This window comes from Sarcophilus harrisii, chromosome 3, assembly GCF_902635505.1.
Source record: "Sarcophilus harrisii chromosome 3, mSarHar1.11, whole genome shotgun sequence".
NCBI lineage: Eukaryota > Metazoa > Chordata > Mammalia > Dasyuromorphia > Dasyuridae > Sarcophilus > Sarcophilus harrisii.
This window is the reverse complement of record NC_045428.1, coordinates 568,228,672-568,249,276: the sequence shown is the minus strand read 5'-3', so window position 1 is coordinate 568,249,276 and position 20,605 is coordinate 568,228,672. Positions and strand designations below refer to the sequence as shown.

Sequence of the window (20,605 nt, the reverse complement as noted above, 5' to 3'; positions counted from 1 at the left end):
GTGTATGGGAGTAGTGTGTGATTAGATTGGCGAGGTAGGGCTAGAGGGAATGATCTTGAAACCCAGGCTTAGGAACTGAGGCTTGATCCTACACTTCAGATCACCCTATTGTCATTAGGGAATCTTTGAAGGGTTTTTGAAGACAAGTTGCAGAATGGGGTATGTTGTTAAACCTGAAAACAGCTGAGCTAGCATCTTCATGTCACAGCAAGACTACTAGCAGTTAGAGCAATTCAGGTATAAGTTCCTTGGGAGAAGAAAGAAATGGAGAAAAGAAATGTTACCTCAAAGCTAACAAAGTGGAAATGTCTTAGCTTAAGTTGGAAATATGAAACTAGAGATTAGAAGAAAGGTCAAAATAGGAACCTTTTCATCAATATAGGAGGCCAGAGTTGAGATGAAAGCATAGATACCTTCATCAGAGCCCATGTGTCTAGGAGTAGAACTTGGCCTGAGTGCCCTCATCTTTTAATTGAAACGATATGTTGGTGCTGAGATGGGAATTGGGACTGGGGGATCAATTCTGAGCCCTCCTATCCACTTGTTAGGTGTCTACAAGGCAAATAGGTAAACTCTGAATTTGGGTTCCACAGGTCCAAAATAGGAGTGACAGTGCTTAGTAAAAATGTTTTGAAGTTATTAGATGCCAGCAGCTCAGAATTTAACAATATTATCATCAGGAACTTTGGGTCATCACTTGAACATGCTTGTCATTCTCTTCACCTGTGTCATGGTTGCTGGAACCCATGTGTTTTTATGTCCTGCTGTCAGTTTTTGCTTTCTTGTGGTGGTTTCAGAAATACATGAGAAACAAACCAGGCCTGTGCTACAAGAAAGCACTCATTCCACAAAATATTTATTAAACATATAAAACATGCAAAGTGCTAGAAATTCAAATCCAAATTGCCTTAGCCTTAAGGAGCTTACATTTTGTTCTGAAGGAAACGAAACAACATGTCCAGCTTGGTTTTGGAGCACACACAGTATTTCCTAGTTCCGATACAGAAGAGAGAGTTATCTCCACCAATGCTTGCTTGATGGCCTGCTTAGCAGGAGCAACTTGTTAGTTCCCTCTGGTTTGTTAACAAAGGAGAAAAATCTTGAGTTTGTGTCTGAATGTGTCTTGCTTTGTGTTCCATTCTAGTTAATTGTGAATCCTTCATCATGCACACACTGTGGGGTAAATTGATGGGTTAAAGATTGTTAAATGATTCTATGATACTGATATCTCTTCTTCACAGGAGCCCAGATGACCATCATGAGCCAAGCTTGCGCAGAAAGGTGTAATATAATGAGACTTGTAGATCGCCGGTGGGCTGGGATTGCCAAAGGTGTTGGCACGCAGAAGATTATTGGCAGAGTACATCTTGGTAAGTAAAGTCTCAGAAGCTTAGTGTGGGTTTGTTCCCCTTATGGTAGTGAGATGCATCGTCTAATTCAGTGAAATAAAATCTATTGTAATTACCCTATACTTGAGGAAGGGAGTGTTGTTTTCATAACTTCACTAATAGATACATGAATAATCTTGTTATTGCTGGTATTGACACATCAGTGCCAGTCAATGGAAAAGAAAAATTCTCCTTCCTGTCCATGGAAATCCCATCCATTAGCCTGTTGGTAAACTCATTGATTTTCACCATCTGCTCACACACAGGAAGAAGTATATCATTCTTGCTGCTGGAGATCTCCACGCAGAGGTTGTGTGACCACTTGAATTTTTGTTGAGAAATCATTTGGGTTAGAGAGATGCTGCATCTCTGATAAATCAGGGCCTTTCTGTCCAGTAATGAGATCTTATGTTCTGAATTTCTAAAAAATTTAGCTTTGGGGGAAATTCTTTGCTATGTTAGAAGCTGTTAGAAGCCCTTACCTGAGGGCAGGTGTAGACAGAAACTTAAGAAATGATTAGTTGATTGTTCTAGGGATCCAGGAAACATGACTCTTAAGCTTCTTTCTGGATAGTAAATTTAAAGGTGATTAAAAAGGAAGAGCTAAAAAATTACATATACCTCTTGGCCTTTCTTATTGTGGGCAAGTTGAAAGTGATAAAATATGCCTCCTGGAAATATCTGTTTATAAACATGGAAAGTTTCCTTGTGGATGCAAATAAGTCATTTTGTCCATTACTTTCTAGAAGCCAAAGACTTCTTTAACATGTCTCTATTTACTATGTGACCAGCCTCTGTCATTTAAATACTCAAAACTATTTATTTAAAAACAAACAAACAAAAACCAGAAATCTTAACTATTTTCTTCATTTTAGGGGATAATAACTGATACTTGATCCAAGTATAAAATTACCAAAACCTTTAGCCAGAAGACTAAGTAAACATACCAAGTGAAAAGATTGATAACAGATGAATTGCCTTTGGGAACATTGCTGTCCCAGAGGAGGGCAGAGATTACGGGTCACGTTCCATTTTTGTATAATCCAGAAATTCCAGAACAAGGCTTGTAATTTCCAGGTATTTAGCCCATTCCATTTGACAAGTATAGAATTCCAAAAGCAAACTCTGGCAGCAGAACTGGCTTGTGTTTGCCAGGAGACGTGTTGTTGGGAGCAGGCCAGAGAAGAGGGGGCTGAAGACTCAGAAGGCTTTCTTTGTTCTTTGGATGACATTGTCATCTTACTGCATCACTTTTTTAAAAGCCATAAGTGAGAAGAAAATAGTTCATGTCAAAGAAACGGTTTCTTCTCAGTTTTCCCCACAAGTTCTGCATCTATTCTAAATAACATTGCTCCACCTTAAACATAAACATGCCCTTCCTTCACTTGCTTTACCCCTAGGAATCTCTTGAGCTGGAGCCCAGACTAGTTTTTAAACCTAGAAACTAAAAATGCTCATTGATTCCAAGAGATTTGGCTATACTCACTGACCATGATCATGGTCTTTGTCATTTTAACTTCTTGATTGCAGGATCTGTTGAAGGATACTGCCGGGCCATATTTCTAGCAATCCTTTTTCCAAAGAATGCCCTGAACCTTCACAAAACTCATAGCAATATCTGCTTTTCTCTCTGTGCTTCAGCTCAAGTTCAGATTGAAGGGGATTTCCTGCCATGTTCCTTTTCTATACTTGAGGAACAGCCCATGGACATGCTTCTGGGACTGGACATGCTCAAGCGACATCAGGTAACGCCTCTTCTTTTGGAATCTGGTGGTATATGAGGGAGACAGAAGATGGACCAACATTTGTCCATATACTAAATGTTTCTTTGAATCTGTGCCTTGATTGGGTATTTAAATTTTAGAGACTGAGAGCTGGACTCCAATCAGAAAACTCTCCCTACTTTTGCCATCCCTGGCCTGCCAAGATTAAGAGCATCACTGGAAAGAAAAAAAGCTCTGTCTTTGTGGTATCTCAGTTGCCAGCTTACTGGTGATCTGCTAGACTTCCCAGTCTGTTAGGGAGATGAGTTAGAGCACAGGGGGATAATCAATAGACATGGTATCCTTTCCAAACAAGTTGTAGATTTTTACTAAAAAAATTTAACAATTCTGGAATCTGTCTATAGGGAGCTTATATGCAAGGTGCTTGTTCTAGGAGTAGGAGGCTATTTTCTAGCTTTTCATAGGTTCAAAAAAAAAGGCAATCATCCTTTCCTTTAGATTAAGGGATTGTCCATAGTTACACTAATACATTTGCTGGATCAGAGGATGCCTCAGTGCACTTAAGGACTCATTGTAAACCCAAGGTGCTCTGCTTTTGCTGATGATGCCTAACAAGGTTTTATTGAATACCACTTGTGCATATTAGGGTAACAGGGCATTAGTACCTCCCCTCTAGGAGCTTACAGTCTGGTAACCAGCACTTCAGCAAACAGTCAATGGTGGGTGAGTTTGGGGGCACTGCTTTTATATCGTGGACACAGACCTACTCATATATGTGCTGATATCTATAGTCAAAGCAGAGACTTTTGTTCAAGCATTTATTTGTTTTTAAATGCCTGGGGTGGACTAATTCACTGGATAAAGGGAACTCCCAGGAAGAGAACTCTATTTTGAAAAGGCAGCTGCTCTTAAACTTTTTGGCTGAGAGATGCCTTTCTGAGGGCATCGAGAGGTTCAGCAACTTGCCTTATACTAAATGTAGATGTAGTGTGTGTATGTTAGTTAGAGGTAGCACTTGAACTTGGGTCCCCAGAGCTGAGTCTCTTAGTTGCTAGACCAGGCTGCCTCTTTATTCTCCAGGATGATTAGAAACAGACTGTGGGTTTCTGTGGCTGCTTGGCATTGCTTGGATTCCAAGCATAGCAGATACAGAGCAGGAGATGATGTTTTATATTTAACTAGTAATATTTTGCAAATTAGTCTTTGATTTTAATTTTATTACTGTTAACTCCCACTACCTGAAAACTCTCAATTAATAAGCAGAATCTTAAATGATGAAAGGTTTCGCCCTTTTAGCCAGAATGATTAACTTGACTTTCTTTTGCTCCTCTAAGTGTTGCTCTTAGCAAATGGTAATTTCCATTCAAGTACATCTCTTCATTTGAAGAGCTGAGTTTTTCTGAAGACATTTAATCTGTTGCACTTAATCAAAATCGGCTCCAGCCTATGCATTGAGGAGCAGAATCCTCCTCATTTGGGTTTTGATTTCATCTCTTTCAGTGTTCTATTGACCTCAAGAAAAATGTACTAGTGATTGGCACCACAGGCACACAAACCACCTTCCTTCCAGAGGGAGAGCTCCCCGAATGTGCAAGGTTAGCATATGGTTCAGGGCGAGATGACATTCGGCCGGAGGAGATCGCAGACCAGGAACTAGCAGAAGCGCTTCAAAAGTCCGTCGAGGATGCAGGTATTTGAGCTGGCTGAATTTCCTATTTTGGTGGTGGAAGGACGAGACAGGAAAGGGTAGGCCTTAGAATCTAGTCCCCTTTCTTAGTCTGCTTGGCAGCTTCTGCAGGAGGCGTTCCAGAAGGCTTTCTCTCACAGCCCACTCCCATTTCTTAATACAGTGAAGGAGAGCAAAATGGTTGTTAGACCAAGAGGAAATTTGTTGCTATGGGTGATGCCTATTGAGTTCTTTCCTCATGAATCTTTTACTAGGTATCTCATATTTCTTGGGCTTTTCATCAAAGAAGCCCTTGTAATTCAGAAAAAGGCTCCCTTTTATAACAGTGATGTGTCTTGCAAACACCTGCCTCATTTCTTAGTGAGCAGATGCAAACTGGGATGATGATAATCATTCCATTTCTCCTTTCTCTCCTGCCCCCCTTTTGACAGGAAGTTGGACTAAGTGGAAAGAGTAGCTCTCTGTGAAGAAATGCCCTTCCTTTGTCCCCCTTTTTTTCCTCTGAACGTGCTGTCAGAATTAGAAATAATAAGGAATGTGACTGAAAATTCAGGGGTTGCTTGTACTTTTGGTGAGATCCCATTTTTGAACAGTGATATACAGAATCAAAAACCATAGTACCTCATATTCTTTTTTGGGTCTTATGTGTGTAACCTGAGTAAGTCCAGAGACATTATAATCACTTAGCCAAGATTTTCAGAGCAAAATAAAAGTTTGAATTTAATTATATATCCTCATGGCTAATATCACCCACAAAGCTTTGTTATTTAGGTTTAGAGGTCATTTTGACATGGCCACAGATGGTAAGGGGACACATTTATTAAAAGAAAACTTTAATAAAGAAGTAATTCTAGATTGTCCTCCAGTTTGTGGTTCCTGGTCATAACTGACCAGGTTCCTTTTGGAATGGGAGGAGTAGAATTAGCCATCATGGTTCTACTGCTGTCATGCTACCTTAGGCAGAGAAGTAGGAACTTGGGGGCTGGGAATGGGCAAGTATTCGGAATAGGCACTGCCAAAGGGGAAATAGCAAAATTGTGGCTCTCGATCCTACTGTAAGAATTTTTAAACATAAGTGAGTTTATACAAACTCTTCCTTCCCTCTAAACCTTCCTCTTGCAGCCCTGGAGATTTGGCTTTGGGCACAGCAGCTGATGATTATGGTGGGTCCATAATCTTCCAGTCCATTCTAGTGACCCATTTCTGTTAGAGAGTGAAGGGAAATGATTGAAGAGAAGTAGGGGCAAGTCCCTTAAGTCATTTCCTTTGGGCTGAGCAAACAGAATGGTTATTTATAAAGAAGGAAAAACATAGCATTTACTCTTTTATCTTCTGTTAGCAAATTGTAGCTGGCTTAATTAAGCCTTAAACTTAAAACGGTTCCTCTCTACTTTGCCCAGTGCCTCAGTCTCTACTTTCTCAGGTTCACTGACTTCTGTTGTCAGCAGGAAAATCAGACTGAAGAGTTCTGAGGCTTAAAAGCAGAGGTTTTGTGGGGGCCAGGCTCGTGGCCTGGCAGGGAATCTTGACCTTGATCCCTCAGCCTGGGTCTGAGCTGCGATACTAGGAGCAGAATCTGGGCATTAGTGAGAGTGGGACCTGATTCAGATCTGGTTAGCTTTCTTTTAAGAGCCAGCCATAGGGTAAAGGGAAAGGGAGAAAAGTGAACACTGCACGTGGTTGTTCCCTTTTACTACCCACACAGACTTTGTTTCATCTAATCACCATCTGTCCCCAAGGCAGCAGACCTGACTGTGTGTGTGTGTGTGTGTGTGTGTGTGTGTGTGTGTGTGAGAAAGAGACAGACAGACACACACACACACACACACACACACTGACAGACCGACAGACAGGACATCCGAACAGCCACAATGTGGCGGGACCGTCCAGCAGAGCTCTTGGGTGATCAGGACCCCTGCCTGTCCCGCTCTATCCCTCCCCTCGCTGGCTCCAACCATGGCAGGTGTGGCAACTGTAACCTTGCATGCTGTGTGGTTTGAGTTGTTAACCCACGTTTGCTTGTCTGTTTCCTAATTCAAACAGAGCGTCAGAAGCCTTGATGCATGTAATGTGTGTGTACTGCAGCTGGAATGGGCCTCAGACCAGGTATTTATAGCCATCACTTTAAGCCTTCAATACCGTCTTCCTATGATTGGTCTGAGTAATGTCAGGGATCTTACCTTGTGTCCTGCAGGTGTGATATCCAAGCTTCTTAATTCACCATGTCCCCCTGTTTAATTACACTAGCCTGCACGTAGCATATGTATGCTGGAATACATGAGTTGTGTACATACACACATACATATATAGAGAAGCATATATATGTATGTGTACAAGTTCATGGTTTTATAATTGTCTTTTGTGGAAACTGCCCAGAGAAATGACCACATTAATTAAAAATTTAACAACTAACCGTGATGATTAAATGATATTAAACCAATGTAAAAAAAACATTACTAGTGTTAACATTCTCCTTGGGATTCACTCTGTCTCTTTCCTCTGAGATACAAAGGCACTTGGTTCGATCCCTCCTCACAGAATAACTCCTTTGAGGACACCAGGGCAGGAGTTATTTTCATCTTGGATCCCAGGCCTCCATCCAGGCCACAGAGTCAATGGTATCAACGGCCCAGGACAGCAGCCCCAGCTTCTCCCAGCACTGACTGGGATCCCAGCTGGCCATGGAGAACCTTTGGAAAAGATGCTATTCTTTCCTTGTCCTGACATGGGAGCTGCTGGCAGGGCTGGGAAAGAAACTATCTTGCGAGTGCCCATTCAAGGTTTCACAGGGTTGTTTTGCTGGCTGATTGTTTAGATACGTGGTGCTTTCTTTCCCTTGCCACTGTCCAGTTAAAAACAGTCATGATTCGATTGTTGATACCCCACTCTCCTCCTCCTCCCTTCTGTGGTCCTCTAGTACGGGGCCAGGCTTTGTATAAGAGGTCACTTCATCTCTGGGCTGTAGGCAATAAGGCCGAGGGCCAGGGTCACCTTAGGTTTCTGGCTAAGCTTTTTACTATAGAGCCAAGGGGCCATTATTGGTCTGAACCATTGCCCTTTCCTTCCCCCCAAGTTATAAGGTCTTGACCATAAGGTCTCATTAGAGATATCTTGAGGCATATAAGTCAAACTTGTGGTATTTTGTTCCCTTTGACTCGTGCACCCTAAATAGCACATTAAGCCTCCATATCAAGGACTTGAGACACTTTACTGAAGGCTAAGCCTTACCTTAACCAAGCCACTGAGCCTCCTTTAACAGGTTGGCTGGTGTGTAAGCTCTCATGACTGGCGTTAAGACCATATAAGTAGACAATTTTTAAGCTAGTGCAGGGAGCCAACTTGCAACTGAATCCCTGATAAAATGGGTGTGACTTGAGAGAAGGAAATCCAGTTGGAAAAGTGGGACCAAAGCTATTTAGAGACATGGGCTGTATATTGTCGAGCCAAGTTTAAGCTTACTGTGAAGACTCCTACTTGTCAGCAGTCAGGATATGAAAAATCTTAAGTCCGAATACACCCACATTATCTCTTTTACCTCAAACCTTTATTTATTTAATTGATTGGATTTTTTTTTTCCCCCAATTCTGAGATAGTTTTTGGAAGCTTCCTCTACTAATGGAAATTGGCAAAATCATCCATAGTGTTTGATCTGCAAGAGTTTAGATGTTGGTGCTTTGTGCAGTCACAGCCCATTTTATATATATTTAGAGAGACAGGCAGGACTTAAACCTAGTTCCTTACTCCCTGCTCTGTCTTGTGGGCTTCAGCAGTTCCCACCTGTTAAATCTCTATCTAGAATTCCATCCTTTTGTCTTAAGCTCAACTTTACCAGTTGCCTATTGGATATTTCCAATTGGAGGTCTTGTAGGTGTCTCAGACTCAGGCTGTGCAAAACAGAACTCATTTATTTTTCAAAAAAAGACCCTACTTCTTGACTTCCTGATTCTTGTTGAGAGCACAACTATGCTTCCTAGGTTCCTAACTTCTGAAACACTCTTGGAAGTCATACTCACCATCACCTTTCCTATTCACACAGATATCCCACTCTTGCATTTCTATCCTAAGACAGCTCTCTTCTATATTTCCTCCTCTCATACAATTGCTTAGATAATTCAGGCCTTCGGTACCTATAAACCTAGCCTCCCAAACACCTTCACAGTTCCAGATTTTCCAGAGACACAGGTCTCATCCAGTCCACTTCCTTAATTAAGTTTACAAGCTCCCATACTTCTCCTTTGAGCATTTTGAAGTCCATTGTTTCACATTACCTTTCCGTTGCCTTTGACGTGGGTTTTCTGACCCCATATTCAGAATGTGTTCTTGAATCATTTGTATATTCCTAGCTTCCTTCAAAGTACTACTTCAACATCCTGATGTCCTCCACCCACCCCCAGCTCCCTGTGCCCCCCAGAAGACATCTTTCACTTATTTTGTATATGTATCTTCTGGCAGATTATCAGCTCCCTGAAAGCAGGGGCACCTTCTTTGATCTTTGTACCCCTTGTGCCCAGCAAGAAGTAGACCCCTAATAAATACTGATAAATACTGTTCTGTTTGATGCTGGTTTCCCAAAGTTATGTGATTTTTGTAGAAATAAGTTGTATCTATCTCATCTTTACATTTCCTCTAAAACTGATTCCTCATTCCTGCCATAGTGTGTTCTGGGGGTCAGGATTAGTAGGATTGTTAATGATAGCTTACATTTATGTGCAGCACTTTGCAAAGCTATTTACACAATCTCATTTGAGCTGATCAACTAGGAGGTAGATGTGGTTAGCCCCATTTTGAGGTTAAGGAAACTGAGGCAGAAGAATGAAGTAGTTGGCCAAGGTTCAGACAGCAAGTGTTGGTGGTAAAATTTTAATTCAGAGCTTCCCAACTCCAAGCCTGGCCTGATCCATTGCACCAAACGTGTCCCCAGAAGAATGATAGCATAGTTTTCCCATCTTTCCCACCTCAGCCTGTCCAGATCTCATCTTGGCTTCTTAGCACCCCGTGGCTGCATAGCTGGGTGAGGGAATCACCTCAGCACTGGGCATTAATCATTATTTGAACATTTGTGAGAACTTGACTACATCATATTAGATGCAACTGAATATATTTTAAGAAGCACACATTTACACCTAATCTACATTGTGAGGTTTAAATAATTTCTCTTTAATATGTGCTCATAAGCTCCTCCTCCCTTTCTTCCCATGTAGAGAAAAGTGATAAAGAAACTACCTCACTGGGAACATCATTACCAACCTGCGGTGGATCTGACAATGCAGCCCATTCCTTAGGACTCAGCTCTAAGATCAGTCACCCCGTAAGTCTTGATCGCTCTGTCTCTGCTCCTGCTTCCATCTGCTCCTACAAGCCCAGCTCACGAGAGATCGTGGATCTGAAAGCTGACTCCCCGGTAACCTCAGATGAGAAAAAATGTCCTCCTTTCCTGGACCCTCCTCCCCAAGCCTCATCCAACTGCACCATGGACGACCAGCCCCCAGGCTTTCCGAGGTCAGCTCCTACTCTTTGGAATTCATCAAAAGAAATAATCATGGCAGATGATCTGAAATCTCCTGCTACAGAAAGCACCTGTAGCATCAAAGGGCGTCCTGATACACAACAGAAAGAGGATTTGTCTGCTTTAGCCACCCGGGTGCCCTGTACACAAACATCTCTAGATAAGAATGATTTGTGTTTACCTTACCAGGATCCCAGTCAGGGAACTGGCCCCCAACAACCCCCACAGCCAGTGGGTGAACAGTCTAAGGCCAAACTACAGCGTGAGCTAAGCACCCCACAACTACCCTGGAGCTCCGAGCTTGGCTCTGAATTACAGCCCAGCCTTCCTCCCACCCAGCAAAGATCTGGAGATTCGCAAACTGAGAATCGTGGAGCTGAGCGAGCGATACTGGGCCATCCACAAGCAGAAGACTCTGCTCCCTCCTCAGCACCATTTGGCAGCTCATTTACCGAAACAATCATGGAAATAGATGTGGCGGAGCAGTCCGTGGTAGCTGTCCACAGCTTGGCAAGCGGTCACAGCGCCGGCACTGAGGATGCTGAGGGTTCTGATCTCACTTTTGATAATCTTTGGGTGGAAGCTGAGGCTTTAAAGCCTAACTCCTCTTCTGTAATCATGAGTACTCCTGTGCCATCTAGTGATTTGCAGCCTCCAGAGAGTAATGTTGAAATGTCAGAAACAGAGAGTCAGTTGTCATGTTTATTAAGGGAAAATTGCTCTTCATTAAGTCTATCTGGTGATGGGCTGGTCTCCACGGACCCTGCGGCACCTACAGAGGAATCTGCTTTATCTGTAACAGCCGCTTTGAAGGAACTTCACCAACTTTTAGTCATTAGTTGTCAAGAATCTCCAGGGAATCTTACATCTGAAGAAGTAATCCATCCCAAACAAACAGCAGCTGAAGACCGAACTGAGAGTCAGGAGAAATCTGAACAGCCACCCCAGAGTCTGCATCCCCCCGTGGTCCTGCAGGAGCCAGAGCCTCGAGATCCCTCCTGCCAGGTGAGATTGGGACCCGAGAAGGCCGAGAGATCGACGCGGGTGTCTTCATGTGCAGGAGGGCACAGTGGGATTGGTGGAAATGTGGATGAAAGCGTGGCAGCTGCCCCCGGGGACGTCCAGAAATCACAGGAGTCAAAGAGGGGAAGCTTTTCTTTCACAGGAATGTCTGTGGAAACCGTGGGTCAGTTAAACTCTGTAGGGACAGAAATTTCACCCAGGCACCTAGCAGGTGAGGAGAGAACCATCCCTGAGACTTCTCAGCAAACTGAGGCCTTGCCGTCCGATTTCCTTCCAGTCCTCTCTCAGGATCCTCAGAACCCATTGACAGGAATGCCTGATACCAGGGAAAGTGCTGTCTGTCTCGAAGCCACAAGGCCTCTTCACAGACTTGAACAGCTGGTCAGTTCTCCGGCATCATCCCCCTCGCCTCTCCTGAGTCACCTTTTCCCTACTGCAGATGTGGACCGGATTCTTCAGGCGGGATTTTCTCTGCGAGAAGCTCTTGGGGCTTTGCAACGTGTTGGTGGAGACGTAGATCTCGCTCTTCTCATTTTGCTGGCAAAGAATATCATCGTTCCTACATAACCATGGAACAGGTGGACTTGACTAGTCCCTATTCCTTTGAAAAAGATTGAGATATAGATGTATATGTATACGATGTACGTAGAAACCTGCAAGCAGAATGTTGAGCCAGATTTTTTTTTAAGATTTTTATTTTTGGCCAAAGTAATTTATGATCTCTTGTCTAATGAAGTTGTCTATCACACTTGTTTAAGATTTGGGCCTTTTTAATGTATTGGCAGTGTGTGCACACGAGCTTTTTATTCTCATTAATGATGCATTCTGGAATAAAACTGATGGATTTATATAAAGTGTACCATTTTAGAGGGAAGTTGACTATTTTGAAAAGCAGAAGCTATTAGAAATCCCACCTCCTGTCAGGTTAAAAGCATCCTGGCTCACTATCCTGGTGGTTGCCCATTCCATATTTCGATGAAGGCAAAGTTGAGAGGGTTGTGAAGAAGCAGAATGTCAAGGTAGAAACTATAGGGAAAATTAGATTTGATCCAGCACTCTTGGCATTGTCATCCATTGATACTCTAGGAAAATGAAGAAAGGGGCCTAGGATAGCTGTGCTAGAGTCACTGTAATCCTGGGTGTGGGTCCTGGCATATTTATGGGCATGAGAGAGTGGGTTCAAAATAGTCATTCATGCATGATGAGCTACTGCACAAATTGCAAAAAATAACACTTGATGGAGTGGAGTTTAATTTTAAAGTGGAACTTGGTGCTACCCAAATTCTTTTTTTTAATCAAGGAAAAAACCAAGAGCCCTAAAATTCTGTCTACAGTGAATATGCTGATCTGTAAACTGTGAGGAGGTGCAGTAGCCGAGACCCCGGGGGTCCCTAAAGGATGGATTTGGTAGAAGTTCAAGCGAACCCTAATTCTAAAGGACTTGCCCTCTGAGCTCATGCTTTACTCGGAGATATTACTATGTGATTACGAGCTCTGTGTGAACTGAGTGAGGCACAAAGTGATGTCCTTGGCACTGAATTGTCTTGATCTTTAGAGGACAGAGCTGACCCAAGTGATGACTCGTAGCTGTGTTCTTCACTAAAATCCAAGTGTAAGACGGGCATTTCTGATTCTCCGAGTGGCTTTGGGAAATTTGCATTTTCCATCTTTTTCCTCCAGAAGGCTCCCATTTAAAGTTGGCCCTCTTGGTTTTGGAAGCATGGAGTCAGAGCAAGTGTAGAGTATGAGAATACCTTTCTTGTGGCCTTTGTATTGAAGACCAGCCCCTGGGATCTTACCGTCCTGTGGGCCCCACTGTGCACTCCCTTTGGGAGCTCTCATCTTAGTCCTTCTACTCCTGGAAGAGGGAATTGACTGTTATAAGAGTTATGAACATGACAAATCAGGATCTTTGATTGTAATTGAAAACAGAGGCCTTGAATCCAGTTTGCAAATTCTAAAGTCACATGGCTCCGTGTGTATATTTTTTAAGACCTTCTGCTTCCATCCAAACCCAAGTCCATTGAGTATAGAAGAATTCATTTTCTCAGGAGCATTTTTAATTATTATTTGGGGGTCTTGAGAAATATTTGTGTTTCATTCCTGTACCCCTTCTCCATTCCTCTTTTTAAGAGGTTTTAGCAGGGAGGTTATAAATCACATTGAGCAGGTGGCAGAAAGAACAGTAGGTTGTCAGGCTGCCATTGAATCGTGATAGAATATTTTAGATTATAAACCCCTATACCTATCCCCACACCAAAGATTTAAGATGCAATAAGGAACTGTTTACAGGCTTTTCATGAACCCCCTTCTAGACCTGTAATTGGAAGTAGGTCATTTATACTGTAATTAGTGAAAAGCAACAGTACTTTGGATGCTCTCTGCTTTATGATTAATGAATAAAAATAGTGGTCATAAGCAAGCTTCAGAGCAGACTTTTGGGAAGGGGAGAGTGATTAAAGGTGTCAGACCCTTTTTCCAAAAGCTCTTTTATTTGAAGACAGTTTTCTGTTTTGAGAATAGCAGAAATTAACTTCGTCACAAAACCATTCCTTGGGACATAAGGGACATTCTAAATCTTAAAAAAACACTCATGATGATGGAAGTCATAAGTGGCTCATTTAATTCTGGGGATCAGGGAAGGGACTTTTCCAAGTCTTTTGTGCCTGATTTTTAATAAAGATCATATATGCCTGCAGTTACACAGGTATTTAAAGAATACTCAATGAAATTCTAGCCCAGAAGGGCATCTGCCAAAATCCTTAATTTTTGTTTTGTTTTCAACATATGATTATTCCTAATATTTTTGTGCTTTTACCTTTTCTCTTTTTCACTCTTCCATGTGTGAACAAAAATATGTCAATGTTTTTGTTGTTAAATTGTGTGTTGTGTTTTAATTCAGCAGGAGCTAGAAACCTATCAGAATTGCTAGACATTTGGGGATATTTTAGCTTAGCAGGGTGACCCTTTTTTCCCCCTTACTATGTAATCCGCTAAAATACAGTGAGCTCTGGAAAGACAGTAACTACAGTGACTTTCAAGCTTAAAAATAAGTCAATGTGACTGTTAGATCAGTGTTCTGATGGCAGGCAGAGCCCATGATGGCCGGCCGTTACCGATTATGTTCAGCCTCCAAAGTCCAAAACTTGACTCTGAGAATTGTGGGCAGAGCTGACTTCCAAGTTCTATTTACAATATTCTGTGGTGAGAAAAGAAGCTGTTTCTGCCTTGTCTCTTTCTGTGTAAGTCGTTAAAATTTGCATTTCCTGCTGCTTCCTGGCAGTCTTTGTTAGCTAGGCAGAGGACCACTCTAGAGGCCTGTTTGCTGTTGTACCAATATGGAGCACCAGGGGTCAGTCACACCTCCCCCTCTCCCCCTTCTCCCTAGACTTTGTATTTGAGCTTTTTTTTTAATAGCTGCCAGTTTATTAGAAAAGGAATGGACTAAGAGATCAATGAGAGCGGTAATTCTTCCACCTTGTCCACAAGGTGCTTCTTGAAAGCTGTATGACTTCATCTCTAATAAGTTCATATAGCCCTTTGTTTTTTGGATTTAAGCTTTGGATTTTGGATTTAAGCTTACAAGATGTCATGTTCACAGATGTAGCTCTTTAGCCTGGGAGGTTTGTAAAGCTGTTGGAGGAGTTGGTGGCCTTGATTTCAAGGAGTCTAAATACCCCAGTGGAGTTTTCCTTCCCTAGCCCCTGTTCTCTACTATTTGAGCCATAAAATGTTCTCTTTTTTAAAAAATCCATATGTACACGTTTATATACTTAGACATGCATATATGAATATACATATATATCTATTTAAAATACATGGGATTGTCTTTGATTCCATATTATATATATTATGTACGAAGTAATATATAAACAGGATGAGGCAAAATGTAATTTAAGCTCCACATCCTAATACAAGAGTTGAAACAAAACGTGAGCAGATTATTTTAACCGCAGATGAACTGACTACATTCTATCAATCAGTGAAGTGCCAGCTTTTGCTTCACCACACATGGAGAAGCAAGCCTTAGGAAGGAAGGCCCATGTGTCTGGGGTAAGCAAGTTTATCCCAGGGGATTGGCCAACAGTTCAGTCTCATTTTGCTACTCATAAGCCACCTAGAGGGAGTATAAACTTAAATAATTGAGCTGCTAAGTGGTTTGTACACTTTTGTAGGGCTTATCTACAGGCATTTTCGCTGTAGATGTTTACATTTCTATTAGCACTGCTTTTCCTTTTGGCAATTATCATAGGAGACTTGTTTTACTGTAATACTCCTCGGTTGGCCTGTTCTCTAGTATCCATGTTCACCAAGAAGCCCAATTTCTCCTTTTGAGCAGTTGGGGCGGGAGCCTGAATCCCACAGGGTAGAGTGATGACAGTTTTTGCACAAGCTGGAATTGGAGCAAAAGCAAATGAAGCAATTTTAACTGATAAAAAAGCCAACTTTCTTTTCCCCCTGAGGGTTTAAAATATCAGTTGGCTCTCGGCAAACATTTAGGGTGTATATCGAAATAACGGTGGCAACTTGATAGGATTTATGGTCCAATTTATGGATCTAAATGGTCAACAGTAAAAATTGAGAAGGAACTTTGGCTGATGGCTCAGTGAGTAAATGAGAGAAAGAAGGAAGTGGTTTGGTTAGGTTTTTGTTTGCTTTTTGTGCCATGGTTCTACAAATAACCTAGGTATTTGCTAGGGAGCAAAATTTGAGGTATGCTTTTTTTTTTTTTCCCCTCCCGTAAGGGAAATTGTCATTTCTGAGGTACAAACTAATGCTCATTTCTAGTTACACTAAATGCCACCAAGTTGGGGCCCTAACACCCACATTTCCCAGAATGTTTCCTTCTAGAAATTGAATATATGAAATCAACATAATGAGATATAGAAGGGACCGATGGGAAGGTAACCCTAAATTATTCAGTCCTTTCTCTTCACAGAATTGGACTGAACTCCGACCCTCATAATTCCGCTAGCTAGACTCAGGGACAACTGCTTTGGCTTGTGGCACATTTTTATATCTTTGAACTTTTTTGGAGAAGTTTAGTAACACCACAGCATCACATTTCTACCAAATTCTCAAGAATGACCAGACTTAATATAGAGTTGGGTAACCGCAAAATTCCTGTACTAGTAGACGACCATTGGTCCAGTGGACAACCAGGGTCATAATTGGTGCTTAGCTGAGAACAGTTTAGAAGTTAAAATTGGCAGGTCATTCTTCAGTGTCTTGAGTTTACAAACGTAGTCAGAGCTTTCCATTAGTTCAGGACAGCAGCTCAAAAAGGGATGGACGTGCTTTGATGAGTAATTAGCTGTAATATTATTGTAGTGAGCATCTGATGAGATTCACTGAGAAGTTGGCAAACTTTGAAACCTTGAAAGTTACAATGATTTTCTGTTAGAAAAGCCTGACTAAAGGCTTGTTTAGCTCAGGGGTTCTCACCTAGCCTGAGATCAGTGAACTGGTTTTAGGGGATTTTTAAAAAATGTATATTGTCATAGTTATTTCAGTATTGCTTTTCTTGGCCATCCTCTAGTTTATTTTAGGCATTAAAAAATATTGTAAGAAGATGATCATTAGCCCTCACCAGACTTCCAAAGTCTGATACAAGAAGGCTAAGAACCCTGGTTTAGATGAAGTACTTCATTTTACCCATACCAGGCTGTTGTGGAATTGATACAGCAAGGGTTGTTTTTTTGTTTTGTTTTGTTTTAAAGAAAAACCTAAAGTGAAGTTGACCTCAAAATATAGAAAATAAAGCTTTGAAGTCTAGATCCCTTTTTAATTTTTTATTAAAAAAAAAAAAAAAAGGCAAACCAACAGCCAGGGATGAAATGCCCTCACCCTTGTATCAGATCACTCATTACAGAATTAGAATATCATTTTTAGAAGAGGGTAGAGGCTAGCCTTATAAGCAAGAGGGCCTGGGGTATACAAGTCATGTGACAAGTCACTATAGTCTCTCAGTGCCCAGGGTAGCTTATAAGACAAGGTCACAGGTGATTTGGGGATCTACAACAACTTTTTCCCACCTTAGCAGGGATATTTGTCACAAATGAAATCACAAGTGTGGCCGTCCCTTTCCCTCCCCCCAAATAATCTCTTTACATAATATACTTTTCAAAGCTTTGTTGCATGAACTATGATTTTTATCATGAGATGCAGGGTGGGGGTGGGAGAACAGTTAAGGGGAGATAAGGGTAATCAGGTTTTTTCCTTATATAAACCTCTCTACCAGCAGAGAAGTGATTGTTTACAAAACTTTATAATTTTCAATGACTGTCTTGGGCAGAAAAAGGTACACTTACATTGAATTTTCCTTACTTTCAGGTTATTGTTTTTCAAAGTTACTAATTAGTTTGTCTGAATCTTTCATGAATTAAGACTCCATTCTCCAAGATCATTGGAACCATCATCTGACCTTTAGAAGCACTTCCTTTGAAATGTAATTCCCATTCTATGTTCCCAAGGCTTTTTGTTTTTCAAGTGGCTCTGGTAATTCTTGTGTTCAAAATAGTTCAAGAGCAAACAGTGGTTAGTCTTGCCTTTCACTACAACTTTATGTAAACGTTTGTTTGCATGTTTTTAGTATTTTCCACTTCTGTGGGCAGGTTGGGCTAGGAGCAGATAACCTTGAGGAGAGATTGCCATGTTGGACATCTCTAATCCTTTTCTCTTCCCCTTTCACAATTGCCCTTGAATTTTCCACTTGAGCATGGATAGCAAAAGTGATTATGCACTTTTTTTTTGAATCATTGAAACAGCATCAGTATTTTACAAGAACTGGGCTTATCTGCAATCTACCCATGCTTGCCAATAGCTCAACTCTTCATCCCATAATGGTTTTGAGAAGTCAGAAAAATTCTCCTGGACAACTTACAGGAAACAAGCTCAGGAACCCTAGAGTCGATCACTTTGTGCCATTGACCTTCGGGGCTGGCTGATCATGTGCTTTGTCTGTAGCTGAATTTGGGCTTTGAGTTTGTTTTGTCAAATACTGAAATACTTGTCAGCCTGGAGTAGGGAGAACACTTGATTCTTTTTAAAAAGGAAAAAAAAAATGAGGACTTTGAGGAAAATAAAGTTGATGTGTAAAAAATTTGATATTTAAAGACAATAAAATCTTTTATCATGATACTATTGTTTGCTTAGTTTATTTTAAACTGAAGTATAATTTGTTTAACTCCTTTGCCTTTTTAAGTAGCTGCTCTCTTTGTATGTGGAGATTCCATGTCATATAGTCTTTTGAGTTCTGAGAGAAATGGTATAGCATGGGGGAATGTAAAAAAAAAATAAATACATATATTGTAAAAGGATTGCTGTTAAGTGACAGTGCCTGCACAATTAGGTGCTTAATAAATGTTTATTGATTGATGAAATTGGTGTGTATTTTGGGTAACATTTCACATGTAATAGATGGTAAACAAGGAAAATAATACTATTGAGGTGTGTAGTATCTCTCCATCAATGGTTTCTTAACTCTAAACAGACTTTTCCAAAGGTTAGGGATTCCTATGATTCGGGATGGAAGCTGATGGAGAAAGGTGAAGGAGGTTCTGCAAGTTAGTACTCAGTTGGATGACTTACTTCAGCTTCGCCATTTGGCCAGTGGTGTCCAAGCTTTGGAGTTGTTTCATTTGATTTCCTACTGACTATTTACCTCTTCTTAAAACACCCTTTATTGTTTGTAATTAGTTTTGATGGAGTAAAAAAAGGAGTAGGTGCCTTGGAGAAACTCCTTGCAGCCAAGTTGAAAGTCACTACCTTTCACACTTAGCTTTTTATTCCACAAATTATCAAAACACTCCTAACCAACTTTTATACCAGCATAACTTCTTGCCTTATTCCATTATTCTTTGTCCTAGAGATCCAGCGCTAGGCTTATGCCCTAAGGAGCTTGAAGATGATAAGAAAGTTCCTGCGTGTGACAAAATACACACAGCAGCACTACGTGGTAGCCAAGAACTGGAAAAAAGTAGGTGTCCATTGGTTTGGAAATGGATAAGCAATGACTAGTGCATAACTATAACAATATCAGTGATAGAAAGCAACAGATACAGGTAATCTGGAGAAGCATGAGACTACTTAGATGATGTTACACAGAAGTGAACCAAACTAGGACTACCACATACACAATGACAACATCACTGTCGCTCAAAAGAGCCCAACCAAAAAATTCGTGACCAAATTTAGATGTTTGAAGACATTCCTTTTATTGAAGAGGTGGGACTTGGGGATGCAATGTTACATATGTTGTCAGACAGGATTGATGTGCCAGTTTTTGTCAAACCTTGGAAAGGCTCAACAGGTAGAGGAGGCGAGGGAGAGATTCCGAAATGAGGGCTTTAAAAGCAAAATGATTAAAGACAACATGAAAGTGAAAATTAGGTGATCTATAAATTCCTTTTCCACAAGAAATCCGATCTTAAAAGAAAAATCAGTGACTTAATAAAATCACAGGTTTAAGGGAAAGAGGGAACAGCTTTTTATTTATGTTTTTATTAAAATTTTTTAATTTTCAAAAGATACGCATGGATAATTTTTCAACATTAACCCTTAAAAAAAACCTTGTGTTCTGATTTTTCTCCCCTTCTCACCCCCTCCTCTAGATAGCAAGTAATCCAGTATATGTTAAACATGGTAAAAATATATGTTAAATCCAATATATGCATACATATTTATACAGTTATCTTGCTGCACAAGAAAAACCAAATCAAAAGGAAAAAAAAAAAAAGAGAAAAATAAAATGTAAGCAAACAGCAACAAAAAGCGTGAAAATGCTGTGGTCCACACTCAGTTCCCACAGTCCTCTCTCTAGGTACAGATGTCTCTCCTCATCACAAAATCATTAGGACTGGCCTGAATCGTCTCATTCTTGAGAAGACCTACATCCAACAGAATTGATCATTGTATAATCTTGCTGTTGCTGTATACAATGATCTCCTGGTTCTCACTTCACTCGGCATCAGTTCACATAAGTCTCTCCAGGCCTCTCTGTAATCAGCCTGCTGATTGTTCTTCTAGAACAATAATATTCCATATTATTGTTAAGTTGTTCCATTACTTAGCCATTCTCTAACTGATGAGCATCCAATTAGTTTCCAGTTTCTGGCCACTACAAAAAGGGCTGCCACAAACATTCTTGCACATACAGGTCCCTTTCCCTTCTTTAAGATCTCTTTGGGGTAAAAGTCCAGTAGTAACACTGCTGGGTCAAAGAGTATGCACAGTTTGATAACTTTTTGAGCATAGTTCCAAATTTTTCTCCAGAATG

The 20,605-nt window shown here is 41.0% G+C and overlaps 1 protein-coding gene across 2 annotated transcripts in view; it reads left to right on the top strand.

Annotated features, from left to right (window-relative positions):
* The window catches only part of DDI2 (DNA damage inducible 1 homolog 2), a 34,479-nt gene extending 15,769 nt beyond the window's left edge, over positions 1-18,710 (top strand). Inside the window, exons 6-9 of one of the 2 annotated variants that reach the window (XM_031962810.1) lie at positions 1,242-1,370; positions 3,030-3,133; positions 4,613-4,802; positions 10,001-18,710. In XM_031962810.1, the coding sequence (XP_031818670.1) occupies positions 1,242-1,370; positions 3,030-3,133; positions 4,613-4,802; positions 10,001-11,895 (2,318 nt within the window). In that variant the 3' untranslated portion in view covers positions 11,896-18,710. Of the gene's footprint in view, positions 1-1,241; positions 1,371-3,029; positions 3,134-4,612; positions 4,803-6,842; positions 6,906-10,000 lie in introns of those variants that run through there. The other variant, XM_031962811.1, reaches the window with a different exon arrangement.
* Positions 18,711-20,605: the final 1,895 nt, after the last annotated feature.